Source organism: Nicotiana tomentosiformis, chromosome 1 (assembly GCF_000390325.3).
Source record: "Nicotiana tomentosiformis chromosome 1, ASM39032v3, whole genome shotgun sequence".
NCBI lineage: Eukaryota > Viridiplantae > Streptophyta > Magnoliopsida > Solanales > Solanaceae > Nicotiana > Nicotiana tomentosiformis.
The window spans coordinates 24201834-24227704 of NC_090812.1; the positions used below are offsets into that span (position 1 = coordinate 24201834).

The window sequence follows — 25871 nt, forward strand, 5'->3', positions numbered from 1 at the left end:
TTGGTCAACATTTCTAGTAAACGGATCCAGATTCGTGTTTTGACAGTCCCGATGGGTCAGTACTGTGATTTGGAACTTGGACGTATACCCGCAATCGAATTCGGAAGTCCCTAGCCTGAGATATCGGACTTTGTCAAAATTTAAAAGTTAAAGGCTTAATGAATTTAACATGTTTGACCAAAGTTTGACTTTTTGGATAACAGGTCTGTATTTTGGTTTCAAAACCTAGTATAGGTCCAATACCGAATTTATGACTTGTCTGTGAAATTTGGTGAGAAATAGAGTTGGTTTGACATGATTCGGATATCCGGTTATGAAAATAGAAGTTTCAAAGTTTTCTTGAAAATTTTATTTGATTTGGTGTTCAATTCGTAGTTTTAGGTGTTATTTTGGTGTTTCGATCAAGCGAGCAAGTTCGTATGATATTTTAGGACTTGTGTGCATAGTTGGTTTAGAGCCCCGAGGGCTCGAGTGAATTTCGAATACGCTACAGAGTGATTTAGACTTAGAACATTTGATGGTATGTGCAATTTCTGGGAACTGGCCTCTGAGTTCGCATTTGCGAACATTCCTATTTTCCGTTAGGTTCGCATTAACGAGCCATTTCTTCGCATTTGCGAAGTGTGCCTGGGCCATCCTAGGTTCGCATTTGCAATCATGAGGTCGCATTTGCGGATGGCCAGTGTCTGTATTTGCGAACAAAGTTTCGCATTTGCGATGAGAGCTGGGGACGGAGATTCTTCGCATTTGCGAAAACATGGGTCGCATTTGCGATCTTCAAGTTCCACATTTGCGAACATTTTGTTCGCATTTGCGAAGGCAGCAGAGATGTGGGAGTTTTGCATTTGCGAAGCTTTTCTCGCATTTGCGAAGCCCAGGTCGCAAATGCGACATCTGCAGCTAAGCAAAATAGGACTTAGACGGGATTTTTGGTTCATTTCTCAAATTTTCAAAACCTAAAACTTTAGAGGTAATTTTTCTAAGACTTCTTCTTCCCCAAATCGTTGGTAAGTGATTCTAACCTATTTCTTTTCAATCTTTCACTACTTTTTCTAAGATTTCAACCTAAAATCTAAGGTTTTCATGGTGGAATTGGGATTTTTAGGGTAGAAATTAGGGATTTGGTAATTTGGGAATTTAGACCTTAAATTGAGGTCGGATTCCAAAATAAATCACATAACCGGGCTCGGGGGTGAATGGGTAATCGAGTTTTGGTCCGAATTTCGGGTTTGGACCAAGCGAGCCCGAGTGTTGACTTTTGTTGAATTTTTGCAAAAATGGCCTAAATTGAATTCTTTACAATCATGGGTAGTTCCTAAGGCTTAAATTGAATTGTTTGGTTGGTAATTGCTAGATTTTATTGGTTCAGAGGCTTGTGTGAAAGGAAAAGCTATGGTTGAGCTTTGAGTTTGGTCGTTGGAACGAGGTAAGTGTCGTGGTTAACCTTTATTGAGGGAATAGGAATTGTTTGCCTATTTTTTACTTGTTTAATTATTGGGAACAACGTATATGTGAGGTGACGAGTACTTATGTGTTGTAGTCGGGTTAAAACATGCGGGTGGGGTGTGGTTTCTTGCAAATATAGCTTTCTTTGCTCATGTTATCCATGTTTAGACTAGTATTGTTAAATCGATCGTTTTTATCATGCTTACGAATCTTTTGGTGATAGTTGAGTATTGATTCCGACGTTGAGGTTGACATTGTGGAACCAAATGTGGAAGTAAGGCTTCTACTTGTTATTTTATCTCCCTTTTGTTATTTGTCCATTGCATTATGGTAAGGGAGAGTGTTAATGCACGAATGGTGATGTCGTGCCGATTCTATTGACTTTATGGTGAGGTTGAGAGTTTTAATGTACGAAGGGCGATGGCATGCCACATTGTGAGTGTAATGCACGAAAGGTGATGTCGTGTCGTTTCTATATGGTGAGGATGAGAGTAAAAATACGAAGGGTGATGCCGTGCATTTTTCCTTTACTGTGTTCATTGGTTCCTATTGGTTCATAGTATATTGGCTGCTAAAGTTATCATTCTGCTGTAGTTCTTTATCTTGTATTCCCCTCAGCATGTTTCCCTCTCCCGGTATTACCTGTCTAGTTCTTCATTGCTATTATTTGTATATACACTGTTAAATTGTACAAGTTGATTTGTAGGTGTCTTGTCTTAGCCTCGTCACTACTTCGTAGAGCTTAGGCTCGACACTTACCAGTACATAAGATCGGTTGTACTGATACTGCACTCTGCACTTTCTGTGCAGATTTTGGTACCGGCTCTAGCTGATTGAGAGGTTGGCTGTCAGATTTGCTGTCATGAGACCCAAAGTAGATCTGTTGGCGTTCGCAGACCCTGGAGTCTCTTCCTAGTTTTATCATTTACTGTTTTTCTACTTCAAAACAGTGTATTTTTCTTTTTCAAACTCTGTTTGTAGTAATCATAGTAGCTCGTGAGTCGTGACTCTATATCCGGGTAGTAGTAAATGTTGAAGTTTCTGTATTATTCTGCACTCGCTGTATTTCATTTTAGTTTATTAATGTTATTTACCGAATTGAATAAGGTTTGACTGAATAAATTCTCTAACATTAGCTTGCCTAGCAAGTGGAATATTAGGCGCAATCACGGTCCCAACGGTTGGAATTTCGGGTTATGACAAGTTGGTATCAGAGCACTAGGTTGCCTAGGTCTCACAATTCTCGAGCGAGCTTAGTAGAGTCTGGGTGATCGGTACGGAGACGTCTGTACTTATCTCCCAAAGGCTATGAAGTTTAGGAACAAATTTCACTTATATTCTTCTTTGTCGTGTGATTTTGTTTTCTCAATACTGATTGAACCCTTCTACCTTTATTCTCTCGCAGATGGCGAGAACACGTACCTCTTCTTCAGCTGAGCAGCAACCAGAGCCTCCAGTGGCAGCTCATACGAGGGGCAGAGGTTTGGTGCCGAGGCAGGGGCAGGACTTAGCCCAGAGCCCCAGCAGTGGAGCCTTAGGTAGAGTTTGACGAGGAGGCTCCAGCCCATACTGTTCTTGTTGGGCCAGCTCAGGTTCCTGAGGGGTTCATTGCCACCCTAGTGCTTCAGGACGCTTTAGTCTGTTTGGTGGGCCTTATGGAGAGTGTGGCCCAAACTGGCGTATTTCCCATGGCACCAACCGTCTCTCAGGATGGAGGAGGAGCAAAGACTCCTGCTACTCACACTCTGGAGCAGATGGCTCCCCAGTATCAGACTCCAGCAGCTCAGCCAGTCAGAGTAGTTCAGCCGGTTGTTGCGGCACAGGCCGGTGATGGGCCAGCTATGTCTTCCGAGGCTTTATGGAGATTGGACAAGTTCATCAAGTTCTTTCCAGTTCACTTCAGTGGTGCATCTTTAGAGGACCCCCAGGAGTATCTTGACAGCTGTTATGAGGTTCTACGGAACATGGGTATAGCGAAGACCAATGGGGTCGATTTTGCTGCATTCCAGATGACTGGTTCCGCCAAGAAATGGTGGAGAGATTATTTGTTGACCAGACCAGCTGGGTCACCTGCTCTTACTTGGGACCAGTTCTCTCAGCTCTTCCTAGAGAAGTTTCTGCCTATTATATTAAGAGAGGAGCATCGCCTTCAGTTCGAGTGTCTTCAGCAGGGCAGTATGACTGTTACCCAGTATGAGACCCGTTTTGTGAATTTGGCCTGTCATGCTCTTCTTCTACTTCCAACCGAGAGAGAGAGAGAGAGAGAGAGAGAGAGAGAGAGAGAGAGAGAGAGAGAGAGAGAGAGAGAGAGAGAAAGAGAGAGAAGGTTTATTGAGGGACTTTCTCAGCCTATCACATTGAAGATAGCTAAGGCGACTAGGAGTGAGATTTATTTTCAGGAGGCTGCCAATGTCGCCAGGCGAGTGGAGGTGGTTCTTGCTCAGGGAGGTCAGGGATCTGACAAAAGACCTCGTCATTCCGGTGGGTTCAGCGGTGCCTCATTTGGAGGCAGGGGTACTTTTGGTAGAGGTCATACTCTCAGGTGGTTTCATTCAGCACTCCAAGCATCCCACAATGCTCCAGGTGGCCGTGGCCCTCATATGCCTTATTCTAATCAGCTAGCCTACATTGCACCACCGACTCCTATTAGTGCACTGCCGCTCTAGAGTTTTCAGGGTGGTTACTCAGGTCGACAGGGTCAGTTTCATGGATAACAGTAACAACAACCGAGGTCTTGTTATACTTGTGGTGATCCGAGGCACATTGCTAGGTTTTGCCCTCATGCATCGAGAAGTTCAAAACATCAGGGTTCTTGTGCCATGGTCCCGGCACCGGGTGTTGCACCGCCTGCTCAGCCAACTAGAGGTAGGGGTCAGGCAGTCAGAGGTGGTGGTCCGACCGTTAGAGGTGGAGGTCAGGCCACTAGAGGTGGAGGCCAGCCATCCATGGGGCATCCTAGAGATGTAGTTCAGAGTGGTGGGCCCAACCCCGATGTTATGCTTTTCTAGCTAGGCCTGAGGCTGAGTTATCTAACGTTATTATCACAGGTACTATTTCAGTTTTCAGTAGAGGTGCTTCAGTTCTATTTGATCTGGGTTCTACTTACTCCTATGTGTCATCCTATTTTGCTTCTTATTTGGTTGTGCCTCGTGATTCTTTGAATGCTCCTGTGTATGAATCCATACCTGTGGGGGATGCTATTATTGTAGATCATGTTTATCGTTCGTGTGTAGTTACCATTGGGAGTCTTGAGACTAGTGTAGATGTTCTACTTCTCGATATGGTTGATTTTAATGTCATATTGGGTATGGATTGGCTGTCACCTTATCACGCTATATTGGACTGTCACGCCAAGACGGTGACCTTAGCTTTGCCAGGGTTGCCTCGATTAGAGTGTAGGGGGACTCTTGGCCATTCTACCATCAAGGTTATCTCTTACATGAAGGCTCGACATATGGTCGAGAAGTGATGTCTAACTTATTTGGCTTATGTTCATGATTCTAGTGCAGAGGTTCCTTCCATGGATTACGTGCTAGTTGTTCGCGAGTTTCCAGAGGTATTTCCTGCAGACCTTCTGGGGATGCCACCTGACAGGGATATTGATTTATGTATTGATTTGGCTCTAGGCACTCAACCTATTTCCATTCCGCTATACCGTATGGCCTTGCCAGAGTTAAAGGAATTGGAGGAACAATTGCAGGATTTGCTTGATAAGGGCTTCATTAGACCTAGTGTATTGCCCTGCGGTGCACCTGTGTTTTTCGTGAAGAAGAAGGATGGATCGATGAGGATGTGCATAGATTATTGGTAGTTGAATAAAGTCACCATCAAGAACAAGTATCCATTGCCGAGGATTGATGATTTATTTGATCAGTTTCAGGGCGCCAAGCTATTTTCAAAGATTGATTTGAGATTTGGCTTCCATCAGTTGAGGATTAGGGCATCTGATGGCTCTAAGACAACTTTTCAGACTCGGTACATGCATTATGAGTTTCTAGTGATGTCCTTTGGGTTGACAAATGCCCAATAGCATTAATGGATTTGATGAACCGAGTATTCAAGCCTTATTTAGACTCCTTTGTGATTATGTTTTTTGACGATATCTTGATATACTCTCGCAGTCGAAAGGAGCATGAGCAGCATCTTAGGATTGTGCTTCAGACTCTGAGAGACAACCATTTATATGCCAAGTTTTCAAAGTGCGAGTTTTGGTTGGATTCAGTCGCTTTCTTGGGGCACGTTGAATCAGCAGAGGGCATTCAGGTAGATCCTAAGAATATTGAGGTAGTTTAGAACTGGCCTAGACCCACTTCAGCCACGGAGATCAGAAGTTTCTTGGGTTTGGCGGGCTATTTACAGTCGATTTGTGGAGGGGTTTTCATCTATAGTAGCCCCATTGACCAGGTTGACCCAGAAGGGTGCCCCGTTCAGATGGTCAGATGAGTGTGAGGCAGGATTTCAGAGGCTCAAGACTACTTTGACTACACTGCTAGTGTTGGTGTTGCCCACAGGTTCAGGATCTTACACGGTATATTGTGATGCGTCACGTGTTAGGTTCGGTGCGGTATTGATGCAGGAGGGGAGGGTGATTGCATATGCGTTGCGGTAGTTGAAGGTTCATGAGAAGAATTACCATGTCCGTGACTTTGAGTTGGCAGCCATTGTTCATGCACTGAAGATTTGGAGGCACTATCTTTATGGCGTGTCGTGTGAGGTATTCATTGATCATCAGAGCCTTCAGTATTTGTTCAAGCAAAAAGATCTCAATTTTAGGCAGAGGAGGTGGTAGGAGCTATTGAAAGACTATGATATCACTATCTTGTATCATCCTGGGAAGGCCAATGTAGTGGCCGACGCATTGAGTAGAAAGGTAGCGAGTATGGGCAGCCTTACATTCATTCCAGTCGGTGAGAGACCACTTGCATAAGATGTTCAGACTTTGGCCAACCAGTTTGTGGGGTTGGATATTTCTAAGCCTAGTCGTGTTCTAGCTTGCACAGTCGCTCGGTCTTCTTTATTTGAGCGCATCAGAGATCGAAAATATGACGACCCTCATTTGTTGGTCCTTAGGGACACAATGTGGCATGGTGGTCCCAAGCAGGTTACTGTTGGTGATTACGGGGTCTTGAGGATGCAGGGTCGTATTTGTGTGCCTAATGTGGATAGACTTCGTGAGTTGATTCTTGAGGAGGCCCACAGTTCCCGGTATTCTATACATCCGGGGACCGCAAAGATATATCAGGACTTGCGGCAACATTATTGGTGGATGGGGATGAATAAGGATATAGTTGCTTATGTAGCTCGGTGCCTAAATTGTCAGCAAGTGAAGTATGAGCATCAGAGACCCGATGGCTTGCTTCAGAAGATAGAGATTCCTAAGTGGAAGTGGGAGCGTATCACTATGGATTTCATTGTTGGACTCCCACAGACTCGAAGGAAGTTCGATGCCGTATGGGTCATTGTGGACAGGCTGACTAAGTCATCGCATTTCATTCCTGTGGTAGTTACCTATTCTTTGGAGCGGTTGGTAGCAATTTATATCCGCGAGATCGTTCGTCTTTACGGTGTGACCGTGTCTATTATTTTTGACCGAGGTATGCAGTTCACTTCGCACTTCTAGAAGGCAGTACAACGTGAGTTGGGTACACGGGTTGAGTTGAGCATAGCGTTTCATCATCAGACGGACGGCCAGTTCGAGCGCACTATTCAGATATTGGAGAATATGTTCTACGCATTTGTTATAGATTTCGTAGGATCGTAGGATCAAATCTTGCCCCTTGCAGAGTTCGCCTACAACAACAACTACCAGTCGAGCATTCAGATGGCTCCCTATGAGGCATTATACAGTAGGCGGTGTCGGTCGCCAGTTGTGTGGTTCGAGCCGGGAGAGGCTCAGTTGTTGGGCACAGATCTAGTACAGTATGCCTTGGATAAGGTCAAGATTATTCAGGATCGACTTCGCATAGCTTAGTCCAGGAAGAAAAGTTATGTCGACTGTAGAGTTTGTGATATTACATTCATGGTCGGGGAGAGAGTATTGCTCCGGGTATCACCCATGAAGGGTGTCATAAGGTTCAAAAAGAAGGGCAAGTTGAGCCCTAGGTATATCAAACCTTTTGAGATTCTCGAGAGAGTGGGAGAGGTGGCTTACAAGCTTGCGTTGCCTCAGGGGTTATCAACAGTTCATCCTGTGTTCCTTGTGTCCATACTCTGGAAGTATCATGACGATCCGTCCTATGTGTTAAATTTCAGTTATGTCATGTTGGACAAGGATTCGACTTACGAGGAGGAGCAGGTGGCCATTCTATCCCGGCTGGTTTGTCAGTTGAAGTCAAAGAGTTATCCTTCAGTTTGAGTGCAGTGGACAGGTCAGCCCGTCGAAACAACTACCTGGGAGTCCGAGTCGGACATGCGGAGTAGATATCCCCACATTTTCACCAGTTCAGGTACTTTTCTATGTCCGTTAGAGGACAAACGATTATTTTAGAGGTGGAGAATGTGATGACCCGATAGGTCATCTCATATTTTGAAACCTAATTCTGTGATCCGAAGCCTTAAAAATCATATTTTAGCCTTCCTCGATTTGTGTACGCAGTCCGATCATCTTTTCGGAAAGCTTTTATGTTAAAAAACTAAGAAAATTAAGCATTTTGCCTAAAAACTTTATTTGAGTTGACTTCGGTTAATATTTCAAGTAATCAGACCTGGATTTGTGTTTTGACGGTCCCGATGGGTCCGTACTGTGATTTGGGACTTGGGCGTATGCCCGAAATCGAATTCGGAAGTCCCTAGCCTGAGATATCGGACTTTGTCGAAATTTGAAAGTTAAAGGCTTAATGAATTTAACATGTTTGACCAAAGTTTGACTTTTTGGATAACGGGTATGTATTTTAGTTTCGGAACCCAGTATAGGTCCAATACCAGATTTATGACTTGTCTGTAAAATTTGGTGAGAAATAGAGTTGGTTTGACGTGATTCGGATATCCGATTGTGAAAATAGAAGTTTCAAAGTTTTCTTAAAAATTTTATTTGATTTGGTATTCAATTCGTAGTTTTAGGTGTTATTTTGGTATTTCGATCAAGCGAGCAAGTTCGTATGATATTTTAGGACTTGTGTGCATAGTTGGTTTAGAGCCCCGAGGGCTCGGGTGAATTTCAGATATGGTACAGAGTGATTTAGACTTAGAACATTTGCTGGTATGTGCAATTTCTGGGAACTGGCCTATGAGTTCGCATTTGCGAACATTCCCATTTTCCGTCAGGTTCGCATTAGCGAGCCATTTCTTCGCATTTGCGAAGTGTGCCTCGGTCAGTCTAGGTTCGCATTTGCAATCATGAGGTCGCATTTGCGGATGGCCAGTGTCCGCATTTGCGAACAAAGTTTCGCATTTGCGATGGGAGCTGGGGAGGAGATTCTTCGCATTTGCGAAAACATGGGTCGCATTTGCAATCCTCATGTTCCGCATTTGCGAACATTTTGTTCGCATTTGCGAAGGCAACAGTGATGTGGGAGTTTCGCATTTGCGAAGCTTTTCTCGCATTTGTTCAAGTTTGCATATTAACCAAGTTAACTCTTAATACTGTACTACAACTGATTTTGCTCTATTTTGTAATTTCTTTCATCACCAATGATCTTTTCGAGAACACAAATTTATGGTCCCTAAGATTTAAGCCAACTTGAAAAATAATTTTAGGTTTATAATTTTGGAAAAGAATCGAATTGCATTCTTTTGCTAATTTAATAACTTCAATACTTAAGTATTTATTTTCAATATTAAAAAGAAATAATTTATTTTTATTGATTCAAATTCTTAATATTATCTCTTATTGAATTGTAAATATTTTATTGTAATCAAATATTTTTAATAAGATTATTTTATTTTAAAATGATCAAAGAATCACAGTTTTGCACTTTGTATTTACTGAAGCATTAGTGTTATTGACTTTTGCCACTCATTTTTTTCTATTTTATATTAATAAAGATATTTCATAGTTATTTATTCCAATTGTTAAGCGTAATTTTTAAATACATACATACACACACACACACACACACACACATATATATATATATATATATATATATATATATATATATATATATATATATATATATATAAGCTATAATTATACCCAAGGAAAATAACACGTAAAGAATAGTTTGGTAAACTTTTATTAATTATTTTGCTCATGTTATCGGCATGGGTAGGTTGCACTCTGAATAAAATATATAGCACATTGTCATTATTTGATTAATATAATTATTTCTCCTATTTCTTGCTTATGGAATCGTTTGGTTCAATCCTATATTTTAGTAGAAGTAAATTGAAGATGAAAAGGAAACTTTATTAAACGTAATATCTTAATGAGTTTTAGGTCCTAGATATTAGGATTTTGACTTAATTCAAATAAGAAAAAGTTTAATAGCTAATTTTTTTAATTTATTTCAAATCCTATATATTAGATGAATATTTAAATGGCAATTTGGTCTAATGTGAAATCTATTTTTAAAGGGTAAAAATACGAACAACATTTCGCTAAGTACCTTCATACTTTTAGTATAGTATTAGTCTCTCTGAACGTGCGTTGCACGTTAATATCATATCATTCTTATATGTTTGTATTGTAAAATATTAAATTTTTATCATATCCAGATTTAAGAATTTTTGTTTGATTTATAAAGGTATTTGAACACACATTAATTGCAAATTAATGTTGATTTTATAATTTTATCTATTATTTCAACGTTACTTTTAAATAGAAATTTTTGAAGCAAAGCGTTTTGTTTGATTATCTCATATGAAGTAATGTTCACTTACAAAAGTTTAGCTTAATTGAAGTGAAATTTATGTCAAACAAAATTTCAAACTTCTTTCCAACTTCAACTTTAACTTCAAATATTGATTTTTTTAAACTTAAACCAAATATTATCTAAAAAAATAGAACCCTTAAAATTACGCATAAATTGTTAATAAATTAAATTTTCAAAATTTATGTGCCAAAGAATGACTAAAAACTTTTTTTTGGAAAGACTAAAATGTTATCAATTCAAAATCAAAATTGTTCGCACTCTCCCTTCAAAGTGGAGTAAATAATTTTATGACTCTTCAAGAAACCTTTAAAGTTATTTATTAAGGCAATAAAAGTATCTTACTTCAGAAAATAAATATAGATAAAATATTTCTTCCCGAAGCTGCAATGCCTCTTCCGAATTAAAATAGTAGTGATTAGTGGATAATATTACCAATATGCTATTATTAAACAACATCCACATTTCTACCACCACTTGCGTATTGTGAAAATATTAAAAAATATCTAAAAGTGAAATTGTGCAAAGCATTTTTATTGGAATGTGAAGGAATGTAGCAGCACTTTTGCCAATGATAGTAATTTCCTTAGACTGTGCAAATAGTGTAACGGAAATTTGATACTCAGAATATAATGCCTATTAAAGAAACTAAATTTGTATTCCTTAGTAATTTCTTCTAACATAAGAACTCAAGAAAAAAAAATTAGAATTGAAATATAAGATTTAAGAATGACGAATAAATATATTCTTCAACGTTAATGAAGAATCACATAATGTGTTTTAAGAAGAAGTATTTTTCTCATATCTTTTATTTACTTCAAATGAAAGCCTCTAACAGCATGGTTAAACAAATGTGAATATAATTTTTAAAGTAAATACAATTATAACATAAAAGTGTTGATTGCTAGCTTTGGATGCTAAAAACCAGTAGTACCTTTTAATTTACATATTAATGTCCGCATGATATCAGTTGTGCCAATACTACAGATACCTATAGACAGGGGCGGACCTACGTTGTGGGTTGAGGGGTTACGGGACTCCGTTAGTCTCGGCAAAAATATTGTATATATATGTTATATATATCTATCCATATATATGTGACCCAATAAACATTTGAGTTGTGTCCCTAAACAGAGAAAGGCTGATGGAGGAGTGGTTGTGTTGGACAATTAAATTTGCTCAATGCCTGGATGACGAGGGTGCGAAACCCTACTTCGGCCTTTTCTCCTTTTTGTTTTAGTTCTTGGAATATAACAGTTTTTATACTTAATAGTTAATACTCTGCAAATTGCTTTATTTTTAACTTTTATCTTCTTTTTGAATTCAACTATAGCTTAGTACTAATATACATAATAGTCAACTTAATTAGTTTTATTCTTTTTCAAATCTCTACCTTAAAATTAAAAGCCTCAAATTGCAACATATCGCTCCACAAATAGAAAAATTAGAATTCTTCTACAACTGCCTTCTTCCACAATCACTTTGACTCTGACTCGGCAATGGCAACTGAGAGTTTGAAACCCTTGTTCAGTTATTTGACTATTAACATACCCATAATCTTGATTTCTTTACTAAATTTTGATAATTTAAAGTTTGGACGCCCTTTTGATCATTGGCCTCTTTTTCATTTATTAAAATACTAATCATACTTAATCAAACACCTTCCCTTCCCATAGCATCCATTTTACGAAGAAATCTCTCTTTGTTCGGTGTTTTCTTTTTCTTTAGAACTTCTTTTTGTTTATATTTGAATGGTAAGTCATCATAATATTAAGTTTTTAAAGAGTTGCACACTAAATTTTATCGCTAGTAATTAACATATTGTGGTGCACCCGTCTTGCTCTAATCCTGAGTCCGCCTCTGCCTATAGAAGAGAGTTGTAAGTTGCATAAAGTTTAATAGTAGAGCAAATACATGCCTATCCGCAAATGAAAGAAAAAGGATACGCATAAGGAAATCCACCTCATAATTTATTCAACTATTCGTTTTCATTTTAGATTGTTTCCATGACGTGTGGTTGAACAAATGTGAAGGAACACATTAGAAAACTCTATTTTATTTATCTGAAGGAAGACACCCCTTCGAATCAAGGCATCGATTAATTTTTTTCTTTTTTTGATAAATAGTCCTTTCCTCTCGGATAAATAATTATTAATGAATAAACACAACTATTTAGAAAAGACACAATATAAATCAATATCATTTTGGTATTTATTTATTTATTTATTTATGTCTAATATAAATATATATTATTAAAAGGTTATTTTAGTAATTTAACTTTTTAGTTTTGGGCTTCCACTTTTAATATAGCATAGATATAGATATAAATATATATATATATATACATACACACATATTATACTGTGTATAGTATATTTTTAATAATATGTTTTTCAAGTTCAATGCTTGTATACTATATATTAATATATAGTATAAATAATATACAATAATTCACTATAAAAACTTGGGGGAAGTAAATACATTTTGCTGATGGAAAGATAAAGAAGAAGCAAACTTGAGGAAACATATATATTTTTAAATGTATATTATAAAATGTATATATTATTAAAATATATAATAACACAATATACATTATATATAATATAAAATAATACATTGCCAATTAAACTTGGGGAAATCAAACACTTTCCGCTACAAAATTCCCAAGCCTTTAGTGTTTGGATGGTTTATGGGTGTTATAAGGGAGAAAAAATGAAAACCTTATATAATTTAAAATTGAAAGGGCATGTTTCTTTTGAGAGTGAATATGCTTTGATTGTATTAATAATTAATACATGGATGGTTGAGACATTATAGGAGTTTAAAAAATTAGATAATGTGTAACTGACTACTTAACAAATTGTTTGTACCATTATCCCACGTTCATGAGAGAAATTTTAGGAGTTTATGAACCTAGTAATCTAATTAAAAAGTTAAAAAATTGTAATAAATTGTATTTGTGAAATATTTTAAAAGTGATTGTAACTTTTATAAATAAGTGTTAAAGAAGTTGTATTACGTGTAAATTGCCCATTGGGGGGCCATTGGGGTGGATATTTTGGGTAGATAATCAAAAGTTGGGCTATTAAAATTTTCTGACGGCCATACAGTGTAGATTTCTTGATATAAAACTTAACGGCCCGGGCCAGCTCGTTAATGGCACGGATCGGCCGGGGCTATTTCCTGGAACAATCCGACCCGGCCCTGGCCACCTTTTGGAAATGAAGATTTCTCAAATCTTATAAGAAAATTGCTCTGAGAGCGCAAACCTGTCAAAAGAGAAAGTTAAGAAGGAAAAGGAAAACTTATTATTCTATCGGTAAAAGTAAAAACCCTGGGTCGGAGTGTCTATACTTCTTCCGTCTCCCTTCTCTTTTTTTTTTTTTGTGTTCTCCTCTTTCCAGTGGCGGCCGCTGGTTTAATTTGCTCTCCTCTATCTATATATATAATCTCTCAGCTGTGGGGAGAATTGCAGCGTAGCGTCGGCGAGCAATGGAGCTGAAGCTAGCATTCCCCGCGGATACTCCGCCTTTGGCTGTTATTGCGGCGGCGAAGATTGCCGGAGTTCCACTCTCTACTGATCCAACTCTTTCTCCTGGTTCTCCTCCTATTATCCTTCTCCCTAATGGGTAATTTCTCAATTTCTCCGATATTTAGCCTTACTTTTCGCAATAATTGACTTGCAAACCTATAGATGTTTGTTTTCTTTTTCCTGCACATTTTTTGATTGCCATTATTTTGTAAATCTTTTTTATGAGTCATTGACTAGGCAAGAATTAGATCATAAAATAATAAAAATGACGTATCTTTTTTGATCCAGATAGGGTAAATTAACCTTGATTGTAGGTTTCAATAGTATTATCGGAACGTAATTATGCATTTAGCAATTATGCATTTAGCAGCAGCTTTGCTAGATCAGTCAGTTGTCTGTACAGAGAATTATTTTCTTCCTTTTTGAGAATGGTGATTCCACATAAACTTCAGCTGAAGTGAAATATTAGAACATTGTTATGGTTGGATCGTGTTTTGGACTGTCTTTTAGGTCAGATAAATGGTCAGAGACGGAAATGGTGCAAATTAGTTGTTGTGATGAAGGTCTCTTGGTGGCTTGTGTTATTTGAACCTATTGTCCAGAGCCAAATAATCCATTGACCACTTTCTCAGGATGAAATTGTATTGGATGGTTCAGTTTATTTCTATGTTTCTGCTGGTGTTCTACTGGCATGGTTTTACATGCAATATCCAAGATCTTCAAGTTCAATTATTCACGTGCTACCATTTAGTTACATTATGCAAAAAGTTATATCAGGTTCCATGTCCACCACCAGGCTTCTACTTCCTTGTTGGTGCATGTGACACCCTCCATTAAATATTAATACGTTGGGACGTTGGGTTGACAAACGTTAAAGAACTGCATTTCTGTAAATTGATCCGTCAATCATGTTATTAGATGAATCTCAATAGTCAATAGTGATATAGCCCCTGATGTAATTTACATATTGATTCCATGTTGTTTAGAATAACCAATTGACCATCTTTAAAAATTGAATTTATGTATCTATTTCCTGTTGCTCTTGGGTGTGTCGTTCTGTGTTTTTGTAATGTGCTCTTCCCCCCCCCCCCAACCAAAAAAAAAAGTATGTCACTTTTTTGCTATGCTAGAGATTTTTGTAGTAATACCAAACGCAAGAAAATGATCTTAAGCTGTTTTCAAAGTCATCGAGCTTTCCTTCATCCAACTTTCCTACTGTATCTTAACTCAGCTTATTCTCAGATTGAAGCTGCAGGGAACTTCTGTGCTTCTGAGGTACATTAGTCGGGTTGCAAACATTCCTAATATGTACCAGCGGGACGCCTTTGAGTCTAGTCAGGTGGCCTTTTAAACTCTGTCGTTCAAAGCATTGACTTAGAGCTATTTGTTGTTCTCCAAAAGTTCAAATGAGACTTTGGAAAACAATCAAAAGAGCTATTTGCCATTTTCAGAGTTACATGTGATTTTTATGCTTCTCTGTTTTCTGTTTTTTCTCTATCATTATTGCAGATAGATGAATGGCTAGACTATGCTCCTATTTTTGCTTCTGGCTCTCAATTTGAGGAAGCTTGTGGCTATGTTGATGGATATCTTCTGCAGCGCACATTTCTTGTTGGATATAGCCTCTCGATTGCGGATATTGCAGTTTGGTCTGGCCTTGCAGGTAAATGATTTTGACATAAATTTTTTTTAGTGCCTTTATGTTAAACTTGTTTAGTGTTTTTGAAGAAGTATTGGCGTTTTATTTGTGATGCTGCTGTTAGGCATGTCAACTAGCTTCCTGTGTTAGACTAGATTTTACTCGGATGGCAGAAAACTGCATGAATTGAACATAGATTGACTATCGAACTCTGCTGTGTTTTAGAAATGAGCACTATGGTCTGTTTTGATTCTTTAAAAGTACTAAAAAACTGTATAGATCTTAATTTGAGGAATTACATGGTTTCATGTTGCATTTTAAGCTTTTCTAGCCAAGTAAGATCTATGTATGACGAGCTTGTTGATGAGTATCATTACTGGTGTACTGAGATTTTTGGTTGCTTACGGAAAGGAGAATGTGCAATGGTTTGGGCAGGAAAAAATGTGTAGCTAGTAGTGGGTTTGAAAAGGATACACATAGAAATCTTTCATTTTTTCCTAAGCTAAGGGAAGTAAAGTTAGGTAGTTAACTTCTTGATCGTTCGAGTGTAATTGAATTCCTTCTGAACTAAGCTAGAGTTGCCCGAGCACCATTGTCGAAACTGTTGTTTCAATATTCCAAACAACAGTTTCGACAATGGTTCTCGGGTTGTTGTTTCAATATTCCCTTTTAGTCATATCTGCCTTTTCATCCTCATTCAATTCATGTTCAAAATTCATGTGATGTTTGATCTTCTGTCGAGTTCTATTTGGAAGGACTGATTGCTTAAATATTCAATTTGGAGGCAAGTTCTGTTTTTGAAAAGGTTCACAAAATTTCTCAGTGTATCACTTTAGGAGACTGCAGTGACTTTGGCCTTTATATTTTTCATTAGTTCCTTTCCACAAGATATATTTCCGTCTCCCATTTGTTGCACTAACCTATGGGCAACGTATCCTTGTTCGTAGCAATAGCCAATTTTTGATCAAATCTCTTTGTTATTTGTTAGGAAATAAAAGAACGACTCTTGCATTTAAGCTAATTATTAAAGCAGTTTTAAAGCAACTGATAGAAATTGAAATTGCAAACTAATCCCACTTGCTGTTGACTAATTGAGAACGAAAAATCAATTTTGAGGTCAAAGATATATTGACGTTGTATTGGATATTGAAATTGCCCCACAGTGTGGGATAATACTGGGTATGTTGTTGTATATTGGATATTGAAATTAATGATTTCAATTGTAAAACAGTGCTATAAGTGCTAAACTCCCATATGGTAGCTAATTCTTGTATTCTGGAAATTATGTGCTTCACTCTGTAAATAATGTTCCTTTTTTGCGCTTTCTGCTGTTAAAGCAGTGCTGGAGCTCTAATTCCAATTGAGCTGGAAATGTCAGTTAACATTGGGAATTTGTTGTCCGTGCTTGGTGATATGTTAGTGCAGGTGGATCTATTTTCAATTACATTAGGAAATTTGTTCTAGGAGTGAAGTAGAGTGTGAGATGCCTGAACTGCACCGAATGGTAACTTTTTAAAAAGGACACAAAGCTGATCAACACTTGGGACTTTTAACCTCTATGCTTCCATTTTTTTGGTTGAAAAAATTAGCCTTAATGCTTTTTGAAGCACATTTTGCTTTGTTTTTTGGGAAAAAATATTGTGTTTTGTTCCATTTTGGGGGCATCACAAGAGCTAGATCATAATTAAGGCCCTGTGAATACGTCATGAATTTCTTACAAGTGGTCTCAACGCTGAAAATCAATTGCTAAGGTTGCATTTTTGCCAAAATCTGTCTATCTTCCGCCTAGAAATCGACCCTTAGTTGGACTAATTTGATATGAATTTGTGCTTGTTTATAATTATTCAGTGCCATGCTCTATTTTGCTTTGTTGGTGCTTAAAACTTCCTTGTGCACAGGTGCTGGAAAGAGATGGGAAAGCCTAAGATCTTCTAAGAAGTACCAAAATCTGGCAAGGTGGTTCAACTCGATATTTGCTGAATATGATGGTGTTTTAAATGAAGTCACAGCAACATATATGGGAAAGAAAGGCTCGGGAAAGCCAACTGTATCTAAAGTGAAAGAGCAACATGGCTCAAATGCTAATCTGGCCAAAGTAAATTGTGATTCCACTGACAAGGAAAAATCAGGTAGCAGACCGACATTTGAGGTAGATCTTCCAGAGGCAGAGGCTGGAAAAGTGCGTTTGAGGTTTGCACCAGAACCTAGTGGTTATCTCCATATTGGTCACTCAAAAGCAGCATTACTGAACCAGTATTTTGCTGAAAGATATAAAGGGGAAGTTATTATTCGTTTCGATGACACGAATCCTGATAAGGAAAGCAATGAATTTGTGGATAATCTACTGAAAGATATTGAAACTCTAGGAATTAAGTATAGGACTGTGACATACACATCTGATTACTTTCCAAAATTGATGGAGATGGCTGGGAAATTGATTCGTGAGGGTAAAGCCTATGTGGATGATACACCAAGGGAGCAAATGCAAAAAGAAAGAATGGATGGAATAGAATCAAGGTGTAGGAACAACGGTGTGGAGGAGAATTTGAAATTATGGAAGGAGATGATTGCTGGCTCAGAGAGGGGAACAATGTGTTGTGTTAGAGGGAAATTGGATATGCAGGATCCTAACAAGTCAGTTAGGGACCCAGTATATTACCGCTGCAATCAGACTCCTCACCACAGGATTGGTGCTAAATATAAAGTATACCCTACTTATGATTTTGCATGCCCATTTGTAGATGCTGTTGAGGGTATTACACATGCACTTCGATCTAGTGAGTATCATGACAGGAATGATCAGTACTATAGGATTCAAACTGATATGGGTTTCAGAAAAGTTCATATTTATGAATTTAGTCGGCTGAATTTGGTCTATACACTTCTTAGTAAGCGCAAGCTGCTGTGGTTTGTGCAAAATGGACTGGTTGATGGGTGGGATGATCCTCGATTTCCGACTGTACAAGGGATAGTGCGCAGAGGGCTGAAGATTGAGGCGCTGATACAGTTCATTCTTGAACAAGTAAGATAGCAACGATGTTGCTTTATTGTTAATTTGAAGTACAATGAATATTGTCAACACAAATTCATGTTTTCTAAATCACTCAGAATATCAATGTGTATTTAGGAAGGCGTCCTTTTGGAACAATCGTTTATTTCATAATCTAATTAAGCAGTATTTTCTGTCATAAGTCTGAAATAAGAGATGGTTCTTCATTTCTTTGTTGTTTTTGTTTTTCATATTCGAACCCCCCCTTCTTTTGGGTGAAGGAGGGGGCAAAAACTTATTTTCCTTTATTGCGTACAGGACTTGCATTTGTAGTCTGAAGCAAGTTCTTGACTAATCTGAGATTCTGAATTAGGAAGCATTCTTTAATATGTTTGATATTGTATCTTGACGCGTAAAGAATGTTCTTCATAAAATCTTTAGGGAGCATCAAAGAATCTCAATCTAATGGAGTGGGACAAGCTGTGGGCCATTAACAAGAAGATCATTGATCCTGTATGTCCTAGGCATACTGCAGTTATTGAAGAAAGACGAGTCCTATTGACTTTGAGTAACGGGCCAGATGAGCCTTTTGTACGTATTGTACCCAAGCATAAAAAATATGCAGGTGCTGGGGAAAAGGCAACAACTTACTCCAAGAGAATCTGGATAGACTATGATGATGCTATATCAATCTCTGTCAACGAGGAAGTAACATTGATGGATTGGGGTAACACAATAGTGAAAGAGATACAGAAGGATCAAGAGGGTAATGTTACTCATCTGTCTGGGATTCTGCACCTTGAAGGGTCAGTTAAAACAACAAAATTGAAGCTCACTTGGCTGCCAGAGAGTGATGAGCTTGTTAAACTCTCTTTGGTCGATTTTGACTATTTAATTACAAAAAAGAAGGTATGACTTTTTTCACTTCAATAGGTTTTATATTCAGATGGGTTTTCAAAGTCCAGCCTATCCTTTTACTAAACTATCTATAGTCTTTTCCTCCACATTTCCAATTAAATTTGGAGTTTTAATGTAGTCAAATTGTTGGAACCTGTGAATGTTTTATGGTATACCATATTGCTGAATTATGTGAAGTAAAACTGTAAAATAATATTGTTTCCTGGTAACAGTAAGAAGGGGCTATTACTCTTTTTTATGGGTAAGAAGGGGCTATTACCTCTTGAATAATAAGATTGATACAAAGAAATTGAAGTGTGCTTTTTTCACTTTTGGATTGAGTTCTGGGAAGTATTGGTAATAGGGATGATTGAGTTCTCTTTCACAATTGACTTCGAACTTGGGAATGATGAGTATCCAATTAGTGTATAGCTAGCTCTGTCAAGCATGTAAAATATCGTAAAGACTATTGTTCACATACTATTACTGCAAAGCATGAAATTCTAGCCTATCCTTCTAGTAAACTAACTGTAGTCTTTCTTTCCAGCACATGGTCAGATAATTTTTTTTTAATGTAGTTGGTTTCTTAGAACTTTTAAATGTTTAAGATATACTATATTGGTCAACAATGTCAACCATTTTAGGAGATTGTAAAATGATACAATTTCCTATATAATGGTAAGGAAGAGCTATTGCTTTTGATTCAATAATAGCATTGATCTTGATATAAGTACATATTATATGGTCTGGATGGAGCTTTAGGAAATATTGGTGATACGAATTCTTTGGGTTGTCTATATGAAAAGTATTACTGTAGAACTTATGAACGATGAGTATATTATTACTGTTGGTATGTCAATCATTTACACAATGGTAGAAATGATATTTTTTGCATACATTGGTAAAGAGCACCCTCCTCAATAATAAGATTGATTTAGATATGAACTTTGTTATATGCTGCGTTCAAATTTCGGGGAAGTATTGATGATAGGGATGGTATGGAAAACAAAAAAGTAATAAAAGTACAGAGAGTACTATGAGCTCTCCCTGCTTGTTTATAATCCATTACAGCGCAATTGAACGAACTAGCCTTTTGGCCCATTAACAATGTACATTTAAAGTTATAGAATACCTTGATTTTCTGTTTTGGACTGTTTATTTGCTTTCCACCTGAACTTGAGAGGACTTAGTAGCGATCATGTATTGAATTGTTAATTTTTGTCTTGCAGCTCGAGGAAGATGAGAATTTTGTTGATGTAGTTAATCCTTGCACAAGAAAGGAGACTCCGGCACTTGGTGATTCCAACATGAGAAACCTGAAGCGTGGAGATGTATTGCAGCTAGAGAGGAAGGGCTACTTCAGATGTGATGTTTCTTTCATAAGACCAACAAAATCCATTGTTCTTTTTGCCATCCCAGATGGTAAACAACAACCAGTGTTGCGGTTTGCAGTCTCAGAGGGCAAAACAAAATGAAGAGTCATTTTAATTCATTACTGCTGGAATAATGGGATGTGACTGAAATCCTTCTAATGCAAGTTAATTAGATTACCAATCCTTAATTGTCTTGTTTTAGAAGTCTTTATTAGCTATCATAGTTTTTTTGTTGTGTCGCGGACATAGTTGTGGCATTCTTTTGTCTGCAGATGTGAAACATGTGATATATACATACCTCTTTGGTCTAGTTTTTCATTTGGATAAAAACTAAGGTTATCTATTTTCAGTTTTTACCTGATCGAGTTCTGTTCTCTTTAATTATGTCGTGCCTTCGCTAAAACTATTATAGATGTTTTCATGCTTCCAGACAGAGGAATCGCATGGTTTTATGTGATTGTCTCGTTTTTGAAACCAAATTTGCATAGGAAGGACTACATTTTCTGTATTATATCACCGGGGCATGAGGATAGTAGATTTTGGGAACTATGTTGTCCCTCGCCTAGGATCATTTGTCCTAGAATGAGGGTTAGAGTCCTCCACAGACACCCAATGTGACTTAAATCTTTATCCACACACCAAAACTCAAATATTTGGCTAACTCCCCAAATTTCAATATATTTCGGCAGAGTCTCCCCTGTAATTGGACATAACCACTTATAAGAGAACCACAAAAACAACTACTAACAACACATCACAACTCAACAAAGCATCAAAATATATATTAATAACACCGACCTCAATATTAAGGGCATTACGTTATCAGAAGTGGTACCTTGACATGAACTGCACTAAATCATAACACATAGAAAGTACCTTTTGAACCACAACTATTTGGCTCTACAAACAAGTGAGAATATTTCCTTTCCACAGCACACTCGGCCTTTGAGACGACCTCCTCGACTCACTGACTTAGCTATAGCACTTTGACGGAGGCAATCCCAACTTCCTGACTTATCTAAGAAGGATGACCATAAGGTACCTCTCACAAGTCAATTATCTACTTTACCTTTAATAACTTTCACTTGAACGATAGACAAAAGGTATTCCAATTACCCTCTTTCATGTAGGTTATGCACCATTTTAGAGCCTTGAAACTATTTAAATATATTGAAGAGTGTAAATTACTCTGGAGTACATTATGAAATTAAAGCACCAGGGTTTATGTTCTAAACATGGTGCTTTATTTCGTAACGTATTTTTGCTATTCAGAATAAGTTCACAGCAATATTGGGAATCACCTCACACTAGGACCTTAACCATCTTTTAACGTTTTCTTTCTTGTACGCTCACTGTAATTTTCGCTATCCAAAGGCCCAATACATTCTATAATTGCCTTAAAAAATCTTTTAAAATGATTTTGTCCAAATCAGAACCTTTCAGATCTGAGTTGTCCAGAAACTTACTCTAACCAAACAATGAACTTTTGCGCATGTTTTCTAGATTAGTTAGGCGTTCAAAGGCTTTTCATTTTACTAAAAAAATGTAAGTTTAGACAACATTATCTGAGTCGTTAAGTAATTATTAAGCAAACCTTATTCGCTTGAAACACAGAGCCAAATGAGGTAGCTCCACCAAGAATTCTGAACAATATAATTCACCTAATCCTCCTTTTTATGTGGAAACTATACCACTTTTTACCGTCATCATCCATATCATAACATACTTGAAAATCTGATTTGAAAAACCATAGTTGTTACATTCGTTCTTCACTCCCATCCCATTATCCTATTTTCATCTGATGATATAATCATTCCTTTTCTGAACATATTTGTCAAATCTAAGTTGCTTTAGACAAAAGTGACTTCAGAACTGGCAATTTATTTATTTAGTTTAATACACTAATTACTTGGTCGCGTAAAGAAATTAGACACGTATGCCATTCATTATTCTTTTCGAAACCCCTTTTGAGGATACGGATTACCTAATTTATATTTGAAGATTATTAAGCTCGACCAGTTACTTGACATCGTTTTCTGCAAATTTCTGTAAGGTACGTACTTTGTCGACACATTTTTGGAAGGACCAAGAAAAGAGTTCCTCTAAAGACAAAAAAGAACTAAAGAATTTCTCTTCCGGAGATATGATTTTTAATTCAATTACACATGTTATTTTAGTTACATGATTCTTTATGCAGAAGATAAGTAAAATCTAAAAAAAGAGATGTGTAAATAATACATAAAAGATCTTTGATATGTTCATTTTCTCATAATCAAATCGTTAGATGAGCGTAGGAGCTAATTTCCTCTTCACCTTTTAGTAAAAGGAAAAAACGCGTACAAAGATAACATTATTGTTGACCAATAGGGAAATTTGGTTTATAGTCAATTACAAATATTATTATAGTTATATGATTCTTTTCACATAAGATAAGTAAAAAATATCAAAAGAAATGTAAATAAAACACAAAAGACTTTTAATATGATCACTATATTCAAATCGTTAGATGAACATAGGAGAAAAACACATAAAGAAATAACATTATTGTTGACGAATAGAGAAACAAAGTTCTCACAAGGTAAATACAACATTATTGGAGATAAATTTGAGAAGGATAACAAACAAATGAAAGTATCAATCCTACCCACAAATCATTATCAATTAACAACCTCACCAAAGAAAATAATTGTCACGAGCAATTAATGAAAAGTCTTATTTTTTAGGTGCAAGCCTTGACTTAATTTTCTCCACTTGTTTAGTACCAATTTGGAATGCTTTAGTCAAGACATGATCAGGAACAGTAGGTGTGGATGCAAACAACGTTGTAGCAATGGACTGAGTCCCCGGCAACTGGCTGTTGAAGGCGGCGACAACCGCTGCCGGAACTTTGCCATTGTTTTGCTGGAAATGAACAAGTCCTTTAGGGAAAACAAACACTTCACCTTTAACAATATGCTTCGAAATCAAAACATTAGATGTTGTAATAAAACCAACATCTAATTCACCCTCTGTAACAAAGATCATTTCTGTAGCACGAGGATGAGTATGAGGTGGATTAATGCCACCAGGAGCATAGTCAATACGAGAAAGTGAGACACCAAGTGTGTTAAGACCAGGGACTTTCATAACATTGGCACCTGTGACTACGGAGCCGTATGTGTTGTTTGTTGCTCCTGGCTTGGCTATGGCCATTGATGAAAAGTCTACTTCTGAAAAGTTTTTCTTGCAAAGGAATCCGTTTATGGTGAAACCTATTTCATGTACAGAAATAGAAAATTTAAATAAGCACCATGCATGTTTTACTTGAATCATAAAGAAATCATTATGTGTGACTTTTCCTAGCCCACAGGGAAATAGTCTGCGCACACACTACCCTTCCCAGACCCCACTTGTTGTTGTTGTTATTTAATGTGTCACTGTTTTTAATCCAACTAGACATTAAACCACCTGAAAAAGCTACCTCTTTTCCTAACTGAGACGAAGATAAATTGTATAGACAAAATTTGGTCCAAAATATTTATCACTTAAGAAAATCAATTTATTAGCCAATTTTCTTTTGATTTTTTTTTTTACTCTTGCGGAAAGGTACTCCCAACATTAATTACTCATTTAAGAAAGAGATAAGAAAATACTATTTAATGATTAATGGTAGTGCTAAATATTTTTCTTAAGTTTGAAAAAACAAACAAATAAAAAGGACAGCATGCAGGAACTATGTTTGGTGGCCATTGTCACCAGTTGCTCAATGCTCATTCAGTTTTCTATTTTTTGCCAGCTAATCAATAGTACTGCCTAGTTAGATTTCTATTCAAGAAAGACTCCTGTATCTTATGTATGGCACAAGTAGCCATTTAATATGGTCGATTTTCTACTGTTGGCCAGCTAATATAGTTGGATCTTGATTCAACACGCCTAAATAATACTCCATAAATTAAGCAAGAAGAAAGAGCATAACTTGGACAAGGAGAAAAGTCAACATCCAGTACAAATGATAACTAAGACAAAGAAAACCAAAAAAATAAGAACGAGCCAAAGAGAACCGAAACCCCCAAATTGAAGCACAAGACACTGATCAAGAATCTACTTTTCTCATTCTCAAAGAAACTAAAATAAATAAAAGAAAAAGAAGCAAAAGTCTGCTAATTAAAGGGAAAATTGAACTTACTGGAAGTAAGATCAGCAACACAAACATCTTGAAGCATGTCTGGATCTCCAGCAGAAGCTTTGTCTAAGTTAATGGCTAATATAGCCATAGCCATAGCCATAATCACAAGATGTTTTCCAAATGCAGACATGGTGGAAGAAGAAAGTTCTTTTTTTAATAGTATAAGCCAAAAGAAAGCAATCAAAGAGGAAAAAAGAGGCACAGAAATAGAGAGGAAGTGGTAGAAATAGAATAGAGGAGCTGCTTTGGACAATGGAGAGAGAAAATTGGATGGCTAAATTTATAAGGGGGAAGACGAAACAAAATTGGAGGACTTTGAAGTCACGTGAGGAAAGCGTGCGGGTTTTAATGTAAACGCACGAAACATGCTCTTTTTTCTCTTCGACCCAAAGCAAAGGCATGAATTGAGGGCCCATATGTGGAGCCCATAATAGCTTCAATTTTGGGCTTACGTGTACCTTGACTTCGTGCCGATGACGAGACCTGACTAATTTATAGTCATTTAATTTCTGATGAGTAACTATCCATAAGTTCATGATTTAAAGTGACAAAAATTAGCTTAGTAACTTCTGTGTAATAGTAAGTTAGTAACTCATACATTGAATGACTTCTATAAAAAATAAAATACTGTAAGTTCTAAGACCATTTAAGAAATTAATTAGCTCTCCAATGTAACTTTGAGGAGCCGTGCCCTTTTTTACGGGGAAACAAATAGATCACATTAATCGCTTCAACGTGACAAAGTTTTTGCATATATAACTTATTATCCAAAAATTAGGAGGAATTCAACAAGGCTGGTTGACCTCAATCAACCCTACGCGGCATTGCATATGTCATGGATGACTTAGGATATAAAAATCACATTAAAGGAAATTTGCAACCATATCCTATATTTGTGTTACCTTTTAACCTGTACCCTATTTTTAAAAGTTATTGATTTGGTACCTGCTTGATAAAATATCTGTAATAATATGACCATCATACCCCTGACAAAACATATAAAAGATGCATCACGAATAA

General features: G+C 37.1%; 2 protein-coding genes across 2 annotated transcripts; one reads left to right on the forward strand and one right to left on the reverse strand.

The window, feature by feature from the left end:
• Positions 1–13530: 13530 nt before the first annotated feature.
• Positions 13531–21047, forward strand: LOC104114208 (glutamate--tRNA ligase, cytoplasmic-like). Its single transcript, XM_009624594.4, has 6 exons — positions 13531–13885; positions 15031–15127; positions 15298–15451; positions 17326–18449; positions 18858–19325; positions 20543–21047. Exons 1-6 carry the CDS (start codon positions 13749–13751, stop codon positions 20786–20788), a joined length of 2226 nt encoding a protein of 741 aa, XP_009622889.1. The 5' UTR covers positions 13531–13748; the 3' UTR covers positions 20789–21047.
• Positions 21048–23157: 2110 nt separating this feature from the next.
• Positions 23158–25122, reverse strand: LOC104114209 (nectarin-1-like). Its single transcript, XM_009624595.4, has 2 exons — positions 24852–25122; positions 23158–23937 (listed from the first exon to the last, which is right to left on the reverse strand). Exons 1-2 carry the CDS (start codon positions 24979–24981, stop codon positions 23399–23401), a joined length of 669 nt encoding a protein of 222 aa, XP_009622890.1. The 5' UTR covers positions 24982–25122; the 3' UTR covers positions 23158–23398.
• Positions 25123–25871: the final 749 nt, after the last annotated feature.